Source organism: Camelina sativa, chromosome 2, assembly GCF_030686135.1.
Source record: "Camelina sativa cultivar CO46 ecotype springtype chromosome 2, ASM3068613v1".
NCBI lineage: Eukaryota > Viridiplantae > Streptophyta > Magnoliopsida > Brassicales > Brassicaceae > Camelina > Camelina sativa.
Window position 1 is genome coordinate 2,901,303 of NC_141881.1, and position 22,901 is coordinate 2,924,203.

Below are 22,901 nucleotides of genomic sequence, written 5' to 3' on the forward strand. Positions count from 1 at the left end.
ATACAAATTGTGGAAAGAAAAGTTTTGGTTATAATACCAATTGTGGAAAGAAAAGTTTTGGTTGACTAACTAAAATATATGTTTTGAGTTAAAAACTTGTCGGAACAGAGAGACGATTACGCCATAGAAAGTTTGAAACCCGTCAGAGATGAAACAAGACTTCACATCACACCACCCACAAATCAGACCTCGCTAAAAATTCGTACGTTTGACATTTTTCTGCATACATCTTTTCCACTATAGAAAAAAAAAATCTATAGTAACCAAGTTGACCAGAATTAATAAGTGTAGCAAGTAGCAAATGTACTTCATTATTGATAGATTATAATATTATTATCTGGATCGACTGTTCATCATAGTTCGTATTGTAATACAAAAATTACCCACAAAAAAATATAATTATAGAAAAGTAGGAAAACAACAACAAAAATATTTATTACACAGTTCACACAGTAACAAAGAGCCACCACGACTCCAAATGACAAAAACCCGAGTTTGATCATTTTCATATCTCTTCTTCAACCAGCTAAGAAGAAGCCCGACCCGGATCCGAATCCGTCTCGGTTCTGTATTGTTGTTGTTCTTCTGCGCCAGGAACAACCATACCAGGGTGATGATGATACATTTGAACTGGACCGGGTTGTTTCATTCCATAATAACCTGTCCGATTAACTCCATCAACTGCCATCATCATCGGCCTAACCGTTCCACCGTATACTTGACCCGGACCAGTCATCTGATGAGGCTGAGGTTGGTGGTATCCCATTGGAACCTGATGGTATTGTTGAAGATACTGAGCTGGCATTGGAACCGGCTGAACCATATGATTGCCTTGTTGTACCATATGATTACCCGGTTGAACCATATGATTTCCTGGTTGAACCATATGATTTCCTGGTTGAACCGAATTAGGAACGTAATAAACCGGTGTTTGGTGAACTGGATGACCCTGGTAATGAACCTGTGGACCAGGGGCGTATTGCCACTGAGAGTTAACCGGGAGACTAGTCTGTTGAATTACTTGCTCCGGTTGAGGATCAGATTTCGGAGTCGAAACCTGTTCAGGACTTTCCGGTTTAGTTAAACCCGGCGGTGGAAGTTCCGGTGTTGATGATCGCATCACAGGAGCCGAAGACGTCGAGCCATACGGCGAAGGAACATCACGGCGAGGCGAACCAGGATCAGAAAGCGTCGAAACCTCTCGCCGGATCTTAGCTCTAGGATCACGATCACGAAGCTCATGCGGCGGAGCAGTTTCATCGAAATTATCCAATCCGAAGAGGTAATCAGGAACCTCCGAAACGATCGACGAGACTTCAGATCTCACCCGCTCGAACACTCTACCGGAACCGCCGTTAGAACCGGCGGTAGCGGCGGCGGAGGAGCCGAGATTGAGAGCGTCGAGAAACCATTGCTCCCGGTTAACAGAGCTGTCGAGGAGTGAGCTGATACTGCTAGCTCGACTATCGTTATCTTCTTCACCGGCGACGTTATTGGTGAAGAGGAAGAGACGAAGACGAGAGGCGCGTGGGTTTTGATTGAGTGCGACGCGGTCGTACTCGTCCATCATGTTCTCTACATCTTCGTCCGTTGATACGGAGATCAACGCGTCAAGATCTTCGTTTGGTAGCTGGTACTTCACGCTTATGTTGCTTTTACCTTATCCAATATATTCCCATCATTATTACTCCCTCTGTATCATAATACTTGATTTTCTAGAATTTTTACATGAATTAAAAAAAACATTTAATGTTTAGCAATAAATGTATTCTTCATTTATAATAACATCTTTTTATAATTATTAACTAATAGTATTTCATCAAATTTTTAAATTCTCATTTAATGATTTTTGAAATTTGTAATTTCTTAGTATTAATTGATAAAAGTATACAGAAAATCATCCTTTATGATACAAGAAAAAATTCTAGAACATCAAGTATTCTGATACAGAGGGAGTATTATTATTTTTCTAAAATCAATTTATTTTGAAGTAAAAAATTAAATACTTTTCCGCAAAGTTCCAAAATGTTGCACCCAATAAAAATATCTGCCCAATTTCCAACAATAATATGTTTTACTCAAATTAATTTTTTGGTTCTAAAAAAAAGCTGCAAAAATGTTTAAAATAAACAAATAATTCATTTATTTACATAGTTGACAAAAAGATTTATATCCAATAGTTCTGATAGTGATCGGTATAAAACTTGTTCTAAAAAACCCAAATCTTTTTCTATTTTAAAAACGTAGTAATCATTGAAATCAAAATATTCCCAGTCGAAGATAATCTTTTAGGATCGTGCAAAATGAAACGATCGAACAAAAAAAAACACATTAATTAAAATTTAATACTTTCCAGCAATATGCCAGACTTTTGTGGCCAATAACCATCTGCCAAATTTTTATAAATATTAATTTCAAAAAAAGCTGCAAAAAAAACCAATAATTCATTCATCATAATCTAAACTTTTCATAGTTGGCCTAAGTCTAACAAACTAATTGTGATCTATGCTGCATCAAAACGTTACTACTAGTACTAAATAATTTTTCAGGATCGAAAACTTAAAATTATCAACTCATACAAATTAAAAAAACAAAGATCATGACATGAATCAGATGAACGGCGACCATACGATTACAACGAGGAGAATGAATGAGATGAGATTAAGGGGAAAAAAAGAGCTTACCGGAGAGTTTAGCAAGTTTACTGAGGAGAGAGGCGAAAGTAGTGTGACGATGAACAGCGACCATACGATTATCACCGCCGACGTAACAGAGCTGGTTATCAGGTGGACGAGGCAAGATCCTTCCTCCGAAAGTGCACATGAACCGTACACGTGGCTGACTATCGTACTCCGATCTCGGCGATGATGCAAGTGAGTCGTTGTCCAGCTCCGGCGGAAGGATCGAAGAAGCCATTGTTTTTTTTTCTCTCTCTCTCTCTCCTCTTTGTCGTCGCCGAGGATTTTGGTAATTTGGGGATTTATGTTTTTTTTTTTTTTTTTTTTTTTTGATTCGATTACATATGATACAACGAACGACCATATAATTATTAAAGGTGAATGTTCGGGAAGAGCATATGTTAGAGATACGGGACCGTCATGTACCCCGCATCATTACAACGTAGTAGGCTACTTAACCGGAAGTTTTAAACCGAATTGATATAGTATTTATTAACCAAATCAGATAGAGATATACTATTATGTACATAATTTAATTTCATTTATTGGAATGAGAGGATCTCTAGGCAAGATTTTACCAATTGAGAGACTGTATATAAATGTCAAACTAAAATCGATCTCGATTAATATTGGAGATTTGTAATCGTGAGAGCATCGTATAATGCATACGTTAGTATACAATACCGAAGTGATTTCGACAATCAATGTTATAATCAAAAGTTTAATTTGGCAAAAATTACAACGTATTGAATTATTCTAATGATACTGTAGTGGAAATTTTAAAAGCAAAAATTAGAGTAGGTAAAGTATATTTATAAGGGCTGTATACTTGTATTTGGTTTAGGTGGTTTTTTTCTTTTTTTTTTCTATCATTGGACCACAACTAGCGCCGGTCCATTAGCCAAATTCCTACTACAGAGTAGTAGGAGCCGAGATTCGATCTCGGGTGTGATGGTGCCTTCTACAAATAGACTTACTTTCTCCCACTGCACTAATGTCACTTCATTTACCTTTGATTCCGGGTGGTTTTAACTTTTAAATACTATTTTTCATCTTTTTAACCTGTCGTTCTAGACTAAAAATTTTGTTTTATAATAGTTGTCTTTTTTATTTATTTCTAATACATATGTTTGGTAAAAATATCAAGTTTATTTCTACTGTTTTAGTGTATTTACCAAAAAAAATTAAAGTATATTAAAAAAGGTAAAATAGAAAATTTAGTTGTTTTTTTTTTCACTTATGTGAAAAATCTTAAGCGACAAGTAATTTAAAACAGAAGGAGTAACATATTCTACCTGTCCATTAATGGTGATTCTAATGGATGTATTTTTTTTTTTACAGTCCTCATATTTTTTTGATAATCTGAACATATTATAACATCATTTAGAATATTTGATCTAATCATATTGTTTAGCTATTTAAATAATATTTAATTAACAATGAAAAACTCTTATACATAATTATTATTTAACACATTTTTCATCAGAGATTTTAGATTTATTATAGATGAATTTACATGTACGATATATTTTTAATAAACAAATTCTTTCTACAATATACAAAAATTATATTTTAAAATAATTGAAGCTCTTTTCATTATTTGAAATATATTGTTATTTTAATTAGATTATAATATATATTTATTGTTCCAGTTACCGCATAATATATACATTAACAACGATACTTTGATAACAATTTTTTACATATAATTTACAATTATCTAGTATTTAACCCAATAGTTTTAGTATTCATTTTTTATACGCTAACTTTAAAAAATTTATCTTCTCTCTTTTTTCCTCCTCAACTACAATAAAAACTATAATCAAAAATCTTGTGTCCAACATAACTAATTCATACAACAATTTTTTTTTTACGAGCATTAATCTATAAATAGAAAATGGCTAAAATAATAGTAGTCTATGAGAACTACAGGTCGTGATTCCATATCATATGACAGACGCATCGCAGCCGTCAGATAGTTATCAGCCAGAAGTTAGATGCTCCTGATCATTCACAATATTCATTTGACTCCACAAAATAATAAATATATATATTGTGGTTTAACGATTTAAGATAACATTTATATACTCAAAATTCGTACGTAACATATATATATATATTTAATCTTCAACAAGGTTCTTGACGTCGGCACCAAAAAAAAATAAACAAAGAATGAAAACAAAATTCCTTACTTTATTCTATTCAATTACTCTTAGCGACGGAAGAAAAAAATAATGACATTGAGCTGAGTTGGTTATTACGACAGGCGATTACTACTAATCATTATTTCCTTTAAAGTTAATTAAAATTAATGTCTCTGTAGGTTGTTTAGTTGCGATTTATATCTGGATGACGTTTTAGGTCGACTATATAATAAATTGATAACGAAAAGAAAAAATTGACCAAGGAAAATGATTTTTTTTCATGGCGTCGCCGTTAGTAAGGTTTTGTTTATTTGGGGGATATGACAAGAAAATATTTACAATATATTATCTTTTTTTTCCTTTAACGTAAGCTAATATATATATAAATATACATATAAGCAAATTATGACACATCTTATTTTAGATTCTTAGCATTTTTTTAAGGAAAAAAGTACATAAGAACTTGAGGATCCGATGAGGAAGTGTAGTAGACGTCCCCACCTGACCGGACCGTATGGGAATAATCTTGTATGGGACGATCAGACGATGTTATTAACTTAAACTTACACTCGCAAAATTTTAGAGGGAGTGATTCGTCTCTGAGGTTCTCTATTAACCGAAAAGCTCGTAGATCAAATAGGGTTTAGGATTGAATTACACTTTAACTACTTTCCCACATTTTATTATGAACACTTTGTCCCCATTAGTTAATAATTATGTCTTCACCACCCGTGTACGTAAACTCACTTTCATTAATGAACTACACTAATTTGTGGTGTTATTTGCGTTTTCTACAATGTTTTCTCACATATCCGTTATAACACCTACCTACATCAACCATTGTCTTCTTCTAATCTAGCCAACGGAAAACATGGAAACTTACAAGCTTTCGTTCTTTTCCCTTTTCCTCCAAAATGAATAATATAAGTACAATAAACAGCTCAATATTAACGATGTGACGTTCTAACACTTCTGAGTCTTGTATAGAATTCTAATTATTCTTGGTCTTATTATAACATTCTAACACTTCTCACTTCTCTGAGTCTTATCCTTTGTCAAACTTCAAACCTATGCGCACAAATTCAATAAATAAACAAACACATTGACTCTCCGAAGTCTCTTGTGCTAAGTTTCAGGTAAGTACGTTCGTGCATACTATCTTGATCAAACGTCGTATTGTGTTAAATACATTCACTAGTATATAACATTAATATGCGTTATCTGCAACTATTTGAGAAGAGTATAACAATGGTGAATAGTTGTGAAAATCAAGCTCCTGAAAAGCTTCAGGTTAGTTTCCACTAAACCAGAACTCAGATCTAAACTCTTATAACAATTTCTTTCCTCAGATCCTTGTTTATGTATCCCATAGGGAAAGTATCAAGCAATGGCTGTTTGCTATATTCTTGGAGTCGGAACTATCATTTCTTGGAACAGTATGCTCACAATTGGAGATTATTACTACTACGTTTTTCCGGTTCTGTTTCGTTTTGGTTGATTTCAGATTCAAAATTGGTTTTTGAAACTTGATGTCTTGGTTATATCAAACTAAAAAGTTGAATTATATGTTTCTTGGTTCCATAGGATTACCATCCTTCAAGGGTACTCACAGTAGTATATCAACCTTTTGCACTTGGAACAATCATGATTTTCGCATACCGCGAATCAAAAATCAATACCCGAAAGCGTAACATGATCGGTTACATGCTATCCACAATATCTACATTCTTGCTCATTGTTGTAAGTTCAGGTCTACTTTTATAAAAAATTTTAAAAAACCGGATTCTGATTATGGGATATTGTCTCTAAAATTTGTAACAGTTGGATTTGGCAACAAAAGGACACGGTGGGATGTTACCTTACATTGGTTTATGCGCAATTGTTGCTTCGTTTGGACTAGCGGACGCTACTGTGCGCGGAGGAATGATGGGAGACTTATCATTCATGTGCCCTGAACTCATCCAGGTTTTATACCTTTTTACAAAATTAGAGATATCGTAAGGTTTACGTTGTCTGGTTTGACTTAACCGGCTTAGGTTATATATCTTCTTGCTTCTTTCTAGTCATACATGGCCGGTTTGGCTATATCTGGTGCTCTAACATCAGCAATTAGGCTAATCACTAAAGCAGCTTTTGAGAAATCACATGACGGTCTACGAAAAGGAGCAAGTGAGTTAATTTTTTTTTATTTTGAAGATCTCAAATCTGAAACTTTATAGCTTCAAGTGCTTAAAAACTTTAGTTCTTTCTTTTCTTCTTTCCTTTATGCAGTGATATTCTTAGCAACCGCAACATTCATAGAGTTTATGTGCGTTATTTTATACGCGTATGTGTTCCCAAAACTTCCCATTATTAAGTACTACCGAAGTAAAGCCGCTTCTGAAGGATCAAAGACTGTTTCTGCTGATCTTATTGCTGCTGGTATCCTCAACCAATCAGAATCGGTAACTTTAAGTCTTTAACAATCCTCCGATAATCAGATCCTCAAGAATAAATATTTCCTTAACATATATATATGGTCTAATATCCTATATCAATTTTGGAGATGATTCAACGGTAGTATAGAGCATATTAGTGTTTCCACTCACTAATGATGATTTTGTGGTAGAAATTAATCTTGACATAGTAACAGAGCCTAGTAAACTCAAAACGAGTATAAATGATCCAAAAAGTAGTATTTGAAGCAAGATAATGAACCAAAAAAGCCATCATCTTAAGTGCATGGGCAGGTAAAAGTATCCCACATTGTACGACTATAGTGAACCTTTTTCAAAACCAATTGGTTTATAAGTTGTAAGCTCACAGTTCCTCACAAGATAATTTTCAAGAATCTTCTATTTCTCATTTTCCGTTTACTTTTAAGTTTTTTTTTTTGTTTCTTGGTTCTCTATGCAGACTAATGATGATTCCAAGAATCAAAGGCTAAGCAACAAAGAGTTGTTGCTTCAAAACACAGACTATGCAATGAATATATTCCTCCTCTACCTTTTGACATTATCCATTGTTCCCGGGTTTTTATATGAGAACACGGGACAACACGGACTAGGCACATGGTACGCGCTTGTTCTAATAGCGATGTACAATTGTTGGGATATGGTTGGAAGGTACACACCGCTGGTAAAATGGCTCAAAATTGAGAATAGAAAAGGACTCACAATTGCCGTTTTGTTGCGTTTTTTCCTCATTCCAACGTTCTACTTCACTGCAAAATATGGTGATCAAGGATGGATGATTATGCTCATTTCTATTTTGGGACTGACTAATGGACATCTCAGTGTCTGCATTCTCACTGTAGCTCCTAAAGGCTACAAGGTAACCTAACTTCACCTTTCCTAAAATAGAGAATGTTTATTTTTCGTATAAGCAAACGAGACACTTTCATTGGTTTATAAGAAATCTTATTATGTGTTTGAACTTTGAACCTTTATAAAAATTAATATTTAATTATTCAATTCTATTACGTTCTTTTGCAAACTATAAACGTAGCCATGAAACTCGAAAATGAGGTTCCTCTTTTCTCCTTCTTGCGTTTTACGTTTGCATTTATATTTACTTATTTAGTAACGATTTTTTTTTGAGAAAATTAAAGGTCCTAGAATGGTGTGTTTTTATTCAAAAATAAACACAGTTACCAAATAAAGATGCAAAAGTTCTATGTTCTTTGCGACAAAATTAAAAGTTGTATTTTCTGAAAACTATATACGCTAGCACAATGTTTTTAAATACGAACACAATTATAAACAATCAACCTCTACAGATTTGTTCTGATTTTGTCGTGGTGTGTGTTTTGTGAAGGGTCCGGAGCAGAATGCGTTAGGGAATTTACTGGTAATGTTTCTGTTAGGAGGAGTATTTGCCGGAGTTGCCTTGGATTGGCTATGGGTTATTGGTAAGAAGAATGTCTTTTGAGTTATGAACAAGATTCTTGATCACATAAAAATAAACGAAATTATGAGCATTTCCATGTAACTGGAGATTATTATTATTATTATTTTGTCATTCCGCTCAAAAATCAATCTATATCCTGTAACTTGTAAGTGTCTAAAGTCGATCATGTTTTAAGTCTGTTTCTTCACCCGCAAGAGTATACTTTATTGTGTTTCGGTAGCAGTACTACGAGGTCGAACTAAATTAAGGACCAAAAGTACATGTTGGGATCCTAGACCCTGGAAAACTAAAACCCTAATATTCAATTTGAAAAATACTCATACATAGGTAAAAAACGATATGATGAAAAACATCATTGAACTGGAATGAATTATTAAACAAGAGGGTTCAGTCTTATTATAAAATTTATAATACTTGTGAGTCTTATTTAAACATTTTAGCATTTAACACGATCGAGTCTTATTCTAAAATTCTAATACGTCAAACCTTGAAGATTTGCACTATACTTGTGACTGTTTCTTTGAGATTGTGTTTTTATTTAGAGTAATTGCACTAAATGACCATAAAAATTGGTTAAATTAGGTGAATGAGTATATATATTTGTAAAAATCACAGGAATGTGTGTTAATGATATATAGCACATAATTTTGAAAGTCGGGGAATAGTACACATTCGATGTGTTTTGACGAACAAGGCATCATTATAATAATCCCATGTTTAGTCATAGACTCATAATTATGAATTTATAACCTGATTTAAAGTCGTAACAGACATCAAGCAAAATGTATGAAGAAGACCTTTTTTTTTGTTCGACTTAACATGAAAATAAATAAATGTGTAGTAGTCGTTTTGTATTCTGTACGTAATCATTAATTTGAGTGAGAGTGATATGTGAACAACTGTTCTGGTTCTGGTAACATTGTCCTAATTAACTGTTATTTTTTTCGTTTTGATTGATTTCTAAGGTTTTCTGGAAACTTAACTAAACTTGCTATATAAAGATCCTTCAGGATAATTTTAAAAACATTTGTAAAGTGAAATAATATTTAAGCTTTTTGTAAAACAAAGTAGTGAACACAACACCATTATTTGTCAAAGGTCATCAATCTCTCTACGAATCTGCTCTAGTTGTTGTGTAACATTCCCTTTTGAGGAGAGTACAAAAGGGAGGGAATTTGTATTTACGATCCTAGAGATTTGCTTCGAATTCACTAAAGTAGGTAGAGCAACTTAAGGTTGGTGTCCTAAAAAGCCATAAAAAAGGGACTAAACATATTACGAGGTCGACGAAGTAGAGATGATCTCGTGTAGTACACACAAAGTTGGTGTTTCGCTGTAGTACACAAGAACACCGATCATTAGTACATTACACAAACTTGGATTATTCTAAATTCTAATTAAGAATCGTGTAACAATGTTTTTTTATTTACACAAAATCTAAAGACATACTTATAAGTTTCATTTGTTGTAAGTCTTTTTTTGTTTTTTTTGGCAAACTCATTCTTTATAAGTTTATAAACAAAAATACATTTGGAACCTCAAAATATGAGTACTATTGTAGTACGGTTTGTAAATAGTACACAGTAGTACAAACAAGCATTGTACTGCTTTTAAACCAACACAGAGCATTGTAATGTCTTATAAAAATTATGTTTCTGTTCAATTCCAAGGTGATCGGAAAAGCAAGAAGACATATATTATTTTCCTGGGTTTGAATGAACATCATTGAGTGCAGCGTTGATGTGATTTCGTTTTTTCATTCTTTCATTCTATTATTGAATGGATTGGATTAAAGCAATTTACACCAGCGTTGCGCTCAATTATGTTTTTCTATTTTCAGGAAACACTTACAAAGTCACAAGGTATCTACTATGATCATCTCTTTCATGAGTTAAACCTTTTATACATCTTCTACTTAGTTATATAATCTAGAAAACTACTATTACAAGCTTATATGTTATAGAAGTAGTTTAATTATCAGTTAAAACTAAATCCTTAATTAAGCAGATACGTGATTAAGGTTTGTTATTCATTAGTAATTCCAGCTTTATACCTTGTAATCAAAAGGCATTCTTCTTACCAATAATCCATAACCAATCCAAAGCGACTCCTGCGAATATCCCTCCTAACAGAAACATCGCCAGCAAGTTCCCTAACGCATTCTGCTCCGGACCCTTCAAAAAAATCAAAACCCAAATTTTGTTTTTGTTACAAAACTAGAAAATGTTAGATTACTTGTCCTTAACGCAAAGATTGTATTTGTTTATATTCGCGTTTAAATAATCAAAATCTTAAATCTCTACTTAGGAAAAGGTTGATATAGATTACCTTGTAGCCTTTAGGAGCAATAGTCATAATGCAAACAGTGAGATGTCCATTTGTCAATCCCAAAACAGAAACAAGCATAATCATCCATCCTTGATCACCATATTTTGCGGTGAAGTAGAACGCCGGAATTAGGAAATAACGAGATAAAACTGCGAAGTTGATCGCTTTTCTATTCTCAATCTTGAGCCATTTCACCAGCGGCGTGTACCTCCCAACCAGATCCCAACAATTGTACATTGCTACAAGGACAAGCGCGTACCAATCTCCTAGCCCATGTTTTCCAGTGTTCTCATATAAGAACCCGGGAAAAATGGATAATGTACATACGTAGGTGAGGAACAGACTCACTGCATAATCTATGTTTTGAATCAACAGCTTTTTGTTGCTTAGCCTTTGATTCTTGGAATCATCATCATCAGTCTGCATGGAATCAAGAAGCCAATTGAGACTGTTTAGGAGTGAAGAATATTAAAAAAAAAAACGAAAAAAAGGAAAGATAGATGCTCTGAACTCTGAAGTTACCAAATCTGATGGATTTTGGATACCAGCAGCAGCAAGATCAGCAGAAACAGTTTTGGAACCTTCAGAAGCAGCTTTTCTCCGGTAATACTTAACAATGGGGAATTTTGGGAACACATAGGCGTATAACATCACACAGAGTAACACTATGACTGTTGCGATTGCTAAGAATATCACTTCAGAATGAAAAAAACAAACAAACTTATAATTAAACACTTTGATGATTGGAGTTAGTTTCTATCAGTTTTCAAAATTTTAAACTCACTCGCTCCTTTTCGTAGACCGTCGTTTGATTTATCGAAAGCTGCTTTAGCCATTAGCCTTAGCGCTGATGTTAGGGCACCAGCTACAGCCATACCCCCCATGAATGACTACAAAGAAAAGCATGAAGATGTATATCATGTAAACTCCGGTCAGTCTAAACAAGGATTTTTGAGAGTCTGCTAAAATGTATAAACCTGAACTAGTTCAGGACACATCAATGATAAATCACCGATCATTCCTCCGTGAACGGTAGCATCAGCAAAGCCAAAAGAAGCAACGACTGCGCATAAACATATATATGGTCCGACTCCACCACGTCCTTTTGTTGTCAAATCCAACTGTTTTTGTTTTTTCAAAAAATAGATTCTTGAGTCCATAATAAAAACTCAATTCCATAAGAAAGATTAATGTTACTATAAGACTTTTGAATTAAAACTTACGACTATGAGCAATAATGTGGATATTGTGAATAGGATGTAACCGGTCATGATACGTTTTCGAGTACTGATTTTAGATTCGTGGTATGTGAAAGTCATGATTGTTGCAAACCCAATTGGTTGGTAAACAAGTGTTAGTACCCTTGAAGGATGATAATCCTACAGAAAACATACATTTTTCAACTATAATTGATAACTAAAATTTTAAAAACCAATTTCGAATCTGAGAATTAACCAAAACAAAACCAAAAACGAACCGGAAAAACTTGGTAGTAGTAATCAGCGATAGTGAGCATACTGTTCCAAGAAACGAGAGATCCGATTCCAAGAATACAACAAACAACCATTGCTTTATACTTCCCCTGTTTGTTTTTGTGAATTCATATATAAAACAAACTTATAAAACGATGAAAGATTTGATCTGTGTTTTGGATTTTGTGGATACTTACCTGAAGATTCTCAGGAGTTTGATCCACCATAGTTACGGAGAGTTTAAAATAAAGTAGCCCTGTTTCAGAATTCAAGAATTGGATCGATCATTACGATGTTTATACTATTTTTTTTTTTTTTTTTCGGGAGCAAAAGCTATGGGTACTTACTTGGACTTTAGCACACGAGAGTTTATTAAATTAATTACGAGCAGAACAAGATTCATACAACATGCAGATGATTGAGCGAGTAAAATAATTACAGATTTTTAAGATTTGACGACATATTTGAGGAGATAGAATAATAAGACTCCAAAGGTTGGCATACCCTAATACAAATGGGCTGTCTAGTTCCAAATGGATATGTCTAAATGGACATTTTTGTTTTCTAGACATTGATGGTCAAAATCCAAATAAAACCAAATATGACTAAACTAAATAAAATTATGACAATTGGGGTCTGTCAGGAAGTCCAATACATGAACACAGTTACATAAAAAGTTGCATACTAAACAATTTATAAGCTGATTCATGACACACAAAAATCCGTTTATAATAATTATAAAAAAAGTTCTTTCAAAAAGAAAACAGAAACTCCATTAAAACCGTAAAACAAATTATGATTCGAATTCTCGTTATGAAGTATTAAAGTTATGTATGAATTTTGAAACACTTCAAAATTGTACTGTTTATTCAGTGTATCATGATTTAGCTAATTTGTACTGTTTATTCATATTTTTTAAATACAATACATAGTGACTAATGATTCATTTTGTACCTAACTTCTTTTAAAAAAAAACCATTTGACCTTTTCAATTATATATCTATATGTAGAAATTAGTTTTTTAGAAGAAATTTGATTCCATAAATTCTTATTCCACTATTTTGTAAGAAACGCTTTAATAAACTTGAAACTCAAAACAAAAAACGCAGGAAAAGAAAAGGGATTATGAATTTTTTACCATGTTTTTAAGATCTATAAGGTAGTTGTGTCACCAGAACTGCGAAGTACTCTTGCTACTGAAAAATGGGAGATTATGGCTACCGAGGCGAGTAACTCTTTAGCAACCTGGAAGATATGAGTCATCTGTAAGTCATTTTTTTTAATCAACATATTTGATCAAGTTAGAAAGAAAAAAATTGCAATTACTATCTCATCTATGTTATGTTCGTAGCCGAGAAGAATCATGCGAGTATCATTTCATGTTGCTGCGTATCTGTATCTCTGATCAGCTTTACCATATAACGCTGGAAATTTTCATAGAAGGATTCGAACTTTCTTACAGTACAAGGATCATTAAGATCAAGTCAAGTGGCACGCACATCTTCATAACTTCAAAATCCGCATAAGGCGTATCAGGAATCAACATGACAACATCAACACTGATGTTGTATGTCGTAAACAAGTTCTTATGTCAAAAAGAAGACAGGTTCCTGCCGCTTTGTCCTCAGCATATATCACATGGCATTGACCATCTAACTGAAATGATAGTAAAAAAAAAACCGAGGTGAATTGTTTGTTACTATCAAGATGATATTCTCTAAAACCACCTAACTTACTGGGTGACACATGTATCTTACTGTTTTGTAGTCTAGAACAAAAGCAGAGAACTTTCAAGCATTAACAGACCTTCATCCCGTAGAGTAAGTATCTCTGATACAACCAATGAAGAAATAGAACATCTCTTCACAAGATAACAAACTCTTAATGACAAATAAATATAAAGAGGGAGAGCGGTGTACCATAACGCCCTCTCTGTCCTGACCCGCATAAACATGCTACTTGATGCAAAATCTATCCTGAAATTTGAAAGCAGGGGAGGCATTTCTCTTCATAATTGTACTCAGTTGATCTTGGAGATATATACTACAGCAGTGAGCTGATATAGACTTCTTGGTTTCGTCTTCTCCCATGTACCGGGGAACCTCCAGCTTGGGCTTGGAAAAAAGACGAAATTAATAATTGGCAGTGAAAGGATATCCACGCTTTCTATAAAACTAACGAGTGAATATTACAGACCTTTCACTCAAGTGATTATGTTGATGGTGTCTCTACTTGTTGGACTAACTCTTTCTAAACCTATAAGAAGTGGAGATATATCATAACTGAAACGTCCACCATCCTTTCAATCAAGAATCACTATACTGAAGACCAGATAATGTCTGACACATGGGAAATAGATAAACTCCATCAGTAAGAAACCAACATCAGGGATACAAAAAGAAAAGATTGTATCCATCTAACAATAATTTACTACTATGAGCCCTATGTGGTCATATCAAAATTTGATATTTACAATCTTTAATCTCTTCTGTGACACGTTATGATCCATGCTTCAAGACATTACCTAGCAGAGAATCTCAAACACCAGTCACCATCACATCAAAAGCAAGCTATCGGAGTATCGGGCTTTATATTTTTTTTTTTACCTTATAGACATGTCACCAACTTTTTTCCAGTGTAACTAAGATGCTTTGCTTCCATAACGCTCCCATAGTCAGCTGGTATTCATGGCTGCATGAGATAAACATATGTAATTCACCCATACGATAATAATAACTATGGAAAAGGTATTTGTAGTTAATATTTGGAGACGTGAGAAATGTCCACAAAAAGTGATCCATGCACACCTGAGACCCCATGAACCTGCACAAGACTGAGAAGGGCATAAAACAGAGACAAACAAAGTCAATAGCACAAAGTGACAATCCGACTAGGAGTTTAAACCAAAGATAAGGTTATCTACTAATAGAATTCAACTTTCACAAAACATATTAAGAAAATTGTTTTACTCAATCATGATAGACTAAACAATGCATCTTCATCTCGTGTCAGAAAAAAATCAACAAAAAAATTAATGTAAAGAAAAGTTAAGAGCATGAGTTACCTTATGTTATATTCCAGTTATAAGCTCTTTCTTGGTATCTTTAAAGAAAAATAAATAATCCACACACGGATTGACAATATAAAACATTTGATTCTATTCACTCTAATCCTTACATATCTCTCTAATAATATGATCAAATGCTTTCTTCACATATCCAAATGTGCAACACTTCTCTTTTCAGTTTCAATTATTTCAAACAAACAAAATCGCCATCTATCACCTAAAATGGTAAAACAAATAAAAGCAAAATCTTATTAGTCTAAAATTGGATTTTTAAAAAATGGATAACATAAAACCATAGTCATCAGCATAATCTCATATTCTAATGTAGGAATTAGAGAAGATATACTGCAGTGAGCTGATATAGTACTTAGTGGTGTTGTATTCTCAGAGTCCCCTATACTGCGAACCCTCAGCTTAGGGTATTAATGTTCCATCAGAACCTGGAAAAAGACGTATTAATAATTGACAGTAAAAGAATATCTACACTTTATGCAAAACGAACAAATGAATGATAACAAATATTTAAATCTACTGATTTTTGTTGGTAGTGTCTCTTTCCTGGTTGATTTTTCTTCTCCAACCATTCTTCGAGGATCCTCTATCTTAGTATGAGTCTTCTCTAGTTGGTGCGCTACGTTGACTACCTCTTTCTTTAGCTATAAGAAATATGATAGATCATAACTCAAACCTGTGAGCTCACGGTACAACCTAAGATCTTAACATAGTGATTGGATTATATTGAGCTACCTTTTCAACCTCGAGATCCTTCTCCATTGGTAATGCATATATCACCTAAACAGGCTTCTCAACTCACTTTCCAGTTTGGCCAACTCCATCTCCTATTACTTTACCAAATTTTTATCAGTATATTAAGGACAAACATAAAGAAAATGAGGAAAACTAGTTTCAAATCTAAGCCGAAACTTCCATCATGTAATTTGTTCAAACGAGACAACCATTGACAAGCTCCGTAACACATGATTAATTTCAAAATAATCTTGAACCAGTTTACCATGTTAGATTGGAATTCCTTTATCTTTTTAAGATTGGTCAGCTCCACCTTAAGCGCCTCTAGTTTCTCCTCCTTTAGATAATCCTCTGTCTTTTCCTTTTTAATATTCATCTTGTCCAACTTGGCCTGCATCTTCATCATATCTTGGTTCAGACCAGCGAAAATAATAATACGTAATCAAGTACTTCTCACCTGAGGAAAACTCAATTAATTTTACATTTAGCAGAGTCAACAAGAAAGCGTCCAGACCAACAGAAAAAAGCGAAACACTACAAAGCAACTGATAGGAAATTGGAACAATATCATGCACCACCCTAAACAGATTCTTCCTGCTTGTGAAATGTCATCGGAACATCATTAATTCAGAAGATGGTGGTAACACTGCTCCATATAACATTGCTCATAACAGTCAAGTAACAAAGATAGGATATACACTAGGAGATGTAAGTAAGTTACATGACGCATATGAAAAGGTTTATGCTTCTTCTACCTAGCATCATTCCATAGAACTTCAGTATCACGACCAAAAGGAATGACTAAATGACCCTGGCTTTTTCTTTAGTATACTACTTTTGTAAATTCTCCAGGAAACGTAGACCAAATCAGTAATGAGAAGAATCACCTCAAAATGTTGCATTGAATACACAAATGTATATAAACAAGATTTATGAATCAAATTATTGGTTACTATATAAAATGCGTTTACAAATCCTAACCTTGTCGAAGCAGGCAAACACATCAATTCTGAATTCACTGAATCAACCAGAGAATAATCAAATAAAGAATTGATAGCAAAGACACAATGGATTTAATTATTACAAGACATGTTTTCAAGGTAAATGCTAATTAGAAGCACTAGTGTTGTTATTGTGATGAAAAACAACTTATATACCAGACACTAACAACTTGGCTTGAGGAGGCTCAAATTTATCAAACCTGCTGGGTTTCAAACCTATCAACCTGAAAAAAGTCGTCGAACAAGTCTATGGAAAATATGTTAGTTTTTGTTTTTAAGCATATGATCAAGGCAAGAGACACATGGTGACAAAAGGATAATCACAAACCTGGTCTGAGAGTATTCATACGAATTCAAAAGCTACCTCTCTCTCTTATCACCTGATCATAATTGATAAATGAGCCTATCACAAAAAGTGGACCGATAAAAAGGCATTTCAAAGAGCAGACACACAGAATCGTAGGTCTCAAATGGAAGAAGTAGTACGTAATCACCTAAAGAATGAATTTTTAAAGAGTTTGGCAGGTAATGCTGGAGTGTTTTATAAAGAGTCCCAGATTCCCTATAGTTAGATTTCAGCTGATAAAAGGTTTTATAAGAAAAGCTTTCGAAAACTTGATACTCAAAAACAGAGAACGCAGGAAAAGAAGATGGATTGCAAATAAGTATACGAGGCTTTACTATGCTATTGATGTCTTTAGATGACTAGTCATGTCTCCAAAACTGCAAAGTATTATTGCCAATGAAAAATGGGAGTTCAGGGCAATTAAGTAAGTGTTGAACAGTCTCAGCATTAAAATTTCTAATAGAAAAGCTTGATAACATAAAGAAAGAAAAATTATGTGTACCTCACTAAGCTTGAGCGTCTCAGTATTTAATGTTGCATCACCTGATATGATTTACCAGATATTTCAGTTGAAAGCCCTTAGAGCAAGTTTATTGGGGGGGTTCATATAAGGGGAGTTCTTAAATTTTTTATGAATTAATTGTGTACTGTTTGGAATATAAGAACCCATGATCTCTTAAATAAAATTTTCTCTTTTATTGGTAGGTTCTAATTTTGGATCTCTTATTTTTGAAAATATTGTTTTTTTGAAATTTAAAAATTTTAAATAGAATAGAAGTGGTATAAATGTGTAAACATTTAAGATTTTATCAAAATAGAAAATATTGCATTTAGTTAATTTTTAAACATACAAAACATAATAAAAACATTAATACATATTACAATAAATAGAAGTGCAATTCATAAATAGGAAAAATGATTAATTCCTAGATTGTGTGTTCGAGGCCAAACACTTAAAACACACAAAAGAGAAGACAATAACCATACCTCTGATTTCCCAATGGTGATCATTTGTTCTCTGACATCTTCCTCCGCCAAATGCATGGTCAACTTCAGCAAACTAATGTTCGAAACCGAGTCCTTCAGTTTAATGACCAAATCATCAGTTACCAAATACCTTGCGTATCCCCTCACAAACCCAAAACTTCTTATATTAAAAACCTTGGATGTTTTGGGTTTGAAGAGTAAGACAAGCAGGCATCTCTCTAGTGAAACTTAACCTACTGCTGCCAAAGGGTTCACCCGGGCTGGGACAGAACCTGTAACAATAATAGATTTCTCTTTGCAAAGTGACAACATCAAGCAACTGTTTTTGGGCAACTATAATACGAAGGAAGCAGACACTTGGCAGACAACGAGGAATCATCATTTTCTTCATTCAAACCCTTGAAGCTTCTAAACACGTTCCCAATACAACCAAGAGTGATATTATTGTCTCCACAGATGTCCCAGACAGATCCAAGTGGTAAGGCTAGAAAAGTGAATACAAGATCAATGAAATCTGCTCCAACCACACATTAAACATCTTCACAACCAACTAGCACCATTAATCCATCAATATCATGCTAGCACCATTTAACCTCAATACAAAAGTGAATACAAGATCAACCAAATCTGCTCCAACCATTCTACTCTCATCAATCCATCAATATCATGCTAGCACCATTTAACCTCAATACAAAAGAGAGACATATATCAAAACAAAGACAAAGACACAAGGAGTGGATAACACAATGAATATCAAACAAAGACAACAAAACACAAGGACTAGATAATACTACAACCAAAATCTCTTTAACACATAATAAGACAAGAACAATCATGTCTAAACATCTCTTTAAACCATCACTTACAAATCGTTACACAAACACACTATAAAACATTACACAAACACACTATAAAACATTACACAAACAGAGCAAATCGGATCACATGGTTCTCAAGAACCATAATCTCTTTAAACCATCACTTATCAATCGCTTAAAAAGACAAACTCAAATCAAACATCAAACAACCCTAATTTCAAGCAACCAAACTCAAATCACCCTAATAATACTTATTCCCATGATAAACTTACCCTCTCAATCGAATTCATCCATTCTCTTTCGATGGAATCGCCTACTCTTTCAAATCGCCACCGCTACAATCTCCACGACGATTCAAATCGCCACCGCTACACTCGCCTCCGAGAAGATGTCTACTGATTCAAATCGAGACTTTGATCAGGAGAAAGAGAGACTTTGATCTGCAGATCTTCCTTTCTCGGATCGAAACTTTGAACGGGAGAGAAAGAGAGAAGTTGATCGGGAGAAAAAGAGAGAAAGAGAGAAACAATTTTTTTTTTCCCTTTTCTATTTTTCAGTTGACCAACGAAAATTGGACATGTTGCAGTCTCTTATGAACGATTTGGGGTTGTAATATAAGAGAGTCTCTTCTTAATTTCCTTTTCTTTTGATTTAAATTTAACCCACCTAAAATCTATAAACCTCCCTTACAACCCCCTGATAAACATGCCCTTAGCCCTTATCTTGGGAAGCTTCCATGGAAAGGTTCGACCTTTCTTACAGCAGAAGGATCATCAAGATCAAGCTTGAATATAAGTTCACAAGCCTGACAAGATAATAAAGGATGGACTTACAAAACTGTAGAAAACCAATTTTTGATTTGCAATAATAGAGCGGTCTGCGAGTTTACGAGTGTTTACCATGTTCTTGAGATCTATAGGTAGTCGTGTCACCATAACTGTGAAGTACTCTTGCCACTGAAAAACCGCTAGTATAGGGCTACCGAGGCGAGTAAGTAACTCTAAAACAACCTGGAAGATATCATTCATCTCAAAGTCAACTTTTCTGATCGAAACATTTGAACAAGTTACAAAAGGAAAAAATTGTGATTATCTCATCTATGTTATGTTCATAGACTGTCAAGAAAATAATGGACGGGTTAATTAACTTCTACAAAACGTAGGAATCTAGTTTTTGATTAGCAACGCAGCGATTTTTCACCTGCATGACATGGAAAACTCTTGAGGCAGGTGAAAGAAAGTGGCAAAGCGCATCTTCATAACCTCCGCATAAGGCGTATCAGCATCAACACTGCTGTTTTCTGGTGTAAAAAAGTTCCTGCCGCTTTGTCCTCTGCATATATTACATGACATTGACCATCCAACTGAAATGATAGAAAATCCAACCAAGGAGGTGAATTGTTACTATGCAGGTGATATTCTATAAAACCACCTAACTGCGTGACACAGAGCAAAAGCAGTATGGAACAAAAGCAGAGCATTTTCAAGCACTAATAGACCTCCATCCTGTGATCATGAACAAAAATAACTCCTGCAAAAATGATACAGTCTCATGTGTAAGTGGCAACAAACAGAGAGAGAGATGACACTATTTGAAATAGAATTAAGAAGATACACCTTTAATTTGTTAGTAGAACAGTGAGCGGCAATCTTTGTATCTCTTAGGACCTGATACATAACTTGTAACAACAAAGCCGTTTGTTAACTATTCAACCGTATATTACTTCTACTCATATATGTACTTCAAAGAGGCATAACTTTTCTATCACCTTTACAAAACGTCACAAGTTCTCATTTTCTCATCACAAGATAATAAATGAGCATGTCATCATGAACGGCATATAAGGCATTTCAAAGAGCAAAGGCACATAATCTCTGATCATTTTTACCATATAATGACGCTGGAATCCCTAATCATGAGAAACTTCCATGGAAGGGTTCGACCTTTCTTACAGCAGAAGGATCATCAAGATAAGGCTTGGCTATATGTTCACCAGCCTGTCAAGAAAACGATGGATGAGTTAGTCAATTTCTACAAAACGTAGGAAACAGAATTTTTGATTAGCAACAGAGAAAATTATCACCTTCATGGATATGGTTGTCCTTCAGAAGCTTGAGGTGAAAGAAAGTGGCACGCATCTTCATAGCCTCAACTTCGGCATAAGGCGTCTCAGCATCAATACTGTTGTTGCATGTAGTGAACAAGTTCTTCTGTCAAAGAGAAGACATGTTCCAGCTGCTTTGTCCTCCAAATATATCACATGACATTTACCATCCAATGTGGTGATATTCTAAAAATTTAGTTACTACGCATGTGGGATTCTATATACCCTTTTAACGGCGTGAGATACGTATCTTTATGTTCTGAAGCATAACATAAAATCAGAGAGCCTTCATGTATCAACAGACCTCCATCATGGTAAACAGCTTCCTCATCATTATCACCACCACATGAAAAGAGCATAACAAACCAATTAGAGATCAATCCAAGTATATTATTTGCACACACACACACACACATATATATCTTATATAATATGAGAAGGTTTTTCTTAACTTTTGCTAAGGAGATGACACTTGGCTAACTATTTTTCTGACACCTGTACTTTTTCCTTTGGACCTAATTAACTATAATTTGGACCTAATTAACTAAAGACCCATAAAACCCAAAAAAAAAAACTATCAACATTTTTTTCCTCTATTTTTTAATAAGAAATATATGCAGCCTTCAAGAATCTAGAGTCACCTTATATCATTGTGTGGTTGGTTTCATCTTAGAACTAAACCAATATTAAATTAAATTTATAGGTTTGAATTTTTGGATTTAATCTCTGTGTTTGAATCTTATATAATTTTCATAGGCACAAGCAGAATCAAATTTAAATAAGATGGTGGGATGGTATTATTTAAGTAAATTAGTTTAACTTTTTAAAAAATTGTTTATATAAAATTAAAATTTTGAGCTTATTTTCTGGAAACTACGTAAGATTGTGAGATGTTTTAATCTAATTCTATAATTATTTTCTTAGATTCACACTTATTATTTCAAACATCATGGTATTTTTGAATTACATAAAATTTCTAAGTTTTCATATTAGGAATTTCAAAATAAATTATGAACATAATCAGTTATGTTTTAATTTGAAATAATACCATCATTTTATGCATTGCCTTATATCTACCCACTATTTTTCCTCAATTTTCATTTTTGTTTAGATTACTTCTCATTTTTAACTTATTATTTTGAAACACTTGCAAATTTATGATAACTAATATTTGATCTCAATCCCTTCTCTCTTTTAAAGGTTCAAACATTCTATAAAGTTTGGTTTTCTAAAAACACCCTATTACTATACAAACACATCCTCTTTCAAATTAATGTGAAAACTAAAACATTTATTCTCTATTCTATCCTCGATTCAATTT

General features: G+C 33.8%; 3 protein-coding genes across 55 annotated transcripts; 1 reads left to right on the forward strand and 2 right to left on the reverse strand.

The window, feature by feature from the left end:
* Nucleotides 1–295: 295 nt before the first annotated feature.
* LOC104716043 (uncharacterized) lies at nucleotides 296–3,024 on the reverse strand. 2 transcript variants are annotated; one of them, XM_087479935.1, is made up of 2 exons: nucleotides 2,685–3,024; nucleotides 296–1,715 (listed from the first exon to the last, which is right to left on the reverse strand). In XM_087479935.1, the coding sequence occupies exon 2, from the start codon at nucleotides 1,568–1,570 to the stop codon at nucleotides 527–529; it is 1,044 nt and encodes a 347-aa protein (XP_087336061.1). In that variant the 5' UTR covers nucleotides 1,571–1,715; nucleotides 2,685–3,024; the 3' UTR covers nucleotides 296–526. The 2 variants fall into 2 exon arrangements, with proteins under 2 accessions (XP_087336061.1, XP_087336058.1); XM_087479932.1 differs by having other exon boundaries at nucleotides 296–1,659; nucleotides 2,685–3,019.
* A 2,659-nt stretch (nucleotides 3,025–5,683) lies between these two features.
* On the forward strand, nucleotides 5,684–8,910 carry LOC104716054 (equilibrative nucleotide transporter 3-like). Of its 3 annotated transcripts, none has more exons than XM_087479938.1 (9): nucleotides 5,684–5,958; nucleotides 6,062–6,112; nucleotides 6,195–6,299; nucleotides 6,407–6,562; nucleotides 6,644–6,787; nucleotides 6,886–6,991; nucleotides 7,094–7,266; nucleotides 7,718–8,134; nucleotides 8,618–8,910. In XM_087479938.1, the coding sequence occupies exons 2-9, from the start codon at nucleotides 6,071–6,073 to the stop codon at nucleotides 8,729–8,731; spliced, it is 1,257 nt and encodes a 418-aa protein (XP_087336064.1). In that variant the 5' UTR covers nucleotides 5,684–5,958; nucleotides 6,062–6,070; the 3' UTR covers nucleotides 8,732–8,910. The 3 variants fall into 3 exon arrangements, with proteins under 3 accessions (XP_087336064.1, XP_010431705.2, XP_087336069.1); XM_087479943.1 differs by having other exon boundaries at nucleotides 5,837–5,958; nucleotides 6,096–6,112; XM_010433403.3 differs by having other exon boundaries at nucleotides 5,835–6,112.
* A 1,610-nt stretch (nucleotides 8,911–10,520) lies between these two features.
* On the reverse strand, nucleotides 10,521–20,363 carry LOC104716071 (equilibrative nucleotide transporter 3). 50 transcript variants are annotated; one of them, XM_087479980.1, is made up of 24 exons: nucleotides 19,749–20,363; nucleotides 18,833–19,142; nucleotides 18,659–18,751; nucleotides 18,174–18,214; nucleotides 17,654–17,705; nucleotides 16,590–17,572; nucleotides 16,325–16,416; nucleotides 15,945–16,233; nucleotides 15,575–15,794; nucleotides 15,318–15,343; nucleotides 15,117–15,201; nucleotides 14,707–14,849; nucleotides 14,430–14,624; nucleotides 14,268–14,340; nucleotides 13,837–14,166; nucleotides 13,649–13,755; nucleotides 12,708–12,766; nucleotides 12,516–12,620; nucleotides 12,262–12,417; nucleotides 12,016–12,159; nucleotides 11,823–11,928; nucleotides 11,561–11,733; nucleotides 11,039–11,458; nucleotides 10,521–10,884 (listed from the first exon to the last, which is right to left on the reverse strand). In XM_087479980.1, exons 17-24 carry the CDS (start codon nucleotides 12,735–12,737, stop codon nucleotides 10,771–10,773), a joined length of 1,248 nt encoding a protein of 415 aa, XP_087336106.1. In that variant the 5' UTR covers nucleotides 12,738–12,766; nucleotides 13,649–13,755; nucleotides 13,837–14,166; nucleotides 14,268–14,340; nucleotides 14,430–14,624; nucleotides 14,707–14,849; nucleotides 15,117–15,201; nucleotides 15,318–15,343; nucleotides 15,575–15,794; nucleotides 15,945–16,233; nucleotides 16,325–16,416; nucleotides 16,590–17,572; nucleotides 17,654–17,705; nucleotides 18,174–18,214; nucleotides 18,659–18,751; nucleotides 18,833–19,142; nucleotides 19,749–20,363; the 3' UTR covers nucleotides 10,521–10,770. The 50 variants fall into 50 exon arrangements, with proteins under 50 accessions (XP_087336106.1, XP_087336105.1, XP_087336104.1 ...); XM_087479979.1 differs by having other exon boundaries at nucleotides 13,837–13,903; nucleotides 13,971–14,166; nucleotides 14,430–14,618; ... (2 more) ...; nucleotides 18,659–19,342; nucleotides 19,749–20,060; XM_087479978.1 differs by having other exon boundaries at nucleotides 13,837–13,903; nucleotides 13,971–14,166; nucleotides 14,707–14,766; ... (1 more) ...; nucleotides 18,659–19,342; nucleotides 19,749–20,060.
* Between the last annotated feature and the right edge of the window lie 2,538 nt (nucleotides 20,364–22,901).

Excerpts from the sequence above, each read along its gene's own strand:
- LOC104716043 (XM_087479932.1), bottom strand. The coding sequence starts at position 2,916 with ATGGCTTCTTCGATCCTTCCGCCGGAGCTGGACAACGACTCACTTGCA. Across the intron at positions 1,660-2,684 it reads TAAACTTGCTAAACTCTCCG|GTAAAAGCAACATAAGCGTG; the intron begins GTAAGCTCTTTT and ends ATATTGGATAAG.
- LOC104716054 (XM_010433403.3), top strand. The coding sequence starts at position 6,035 with ATGCGTTATCTGCAACTATTTGAGAAGAGTATAACAATGGTGAATAGT. Across the intron at positions 6,563-6,643 it reads CTACATTCTTGCTCATTGTT|TTGGATTTGGCAACAAAAGG; the intron begins GTAAGTTCAGGT and ends AATTTGTAACAG. Across the intron at positions 6,788-6,885 it reads TGTGCCCTGAACTCATCCAG|TCATACATGGCCGGTTTGGC; the intron begins GTTTTATACCTT and ends GCTTCTTTCTAG.
- LOC104716071 (XM_087479980.1), bottom strand. The coding sequence starts at position 12,737 with ATGGTGGATCAAACTCCTGAGAATCTTCAG. Across the intron at positions 12,418-12,515 it reads ACTACTACCAAGTTTTTCCG|GATTATCATCCTTCAAGGGT; the intron begins GTTCGTTTTTGG and ends TGTTTTCTGTAG. Across the intron at positions 11,734-11,822 it reads CGGTCTACGAAAAGGAGCGA|TGATATTCTTAGCAATCGCA; the intron begins GTGAGTTTAAAA and ends TTCATTCTGAAG.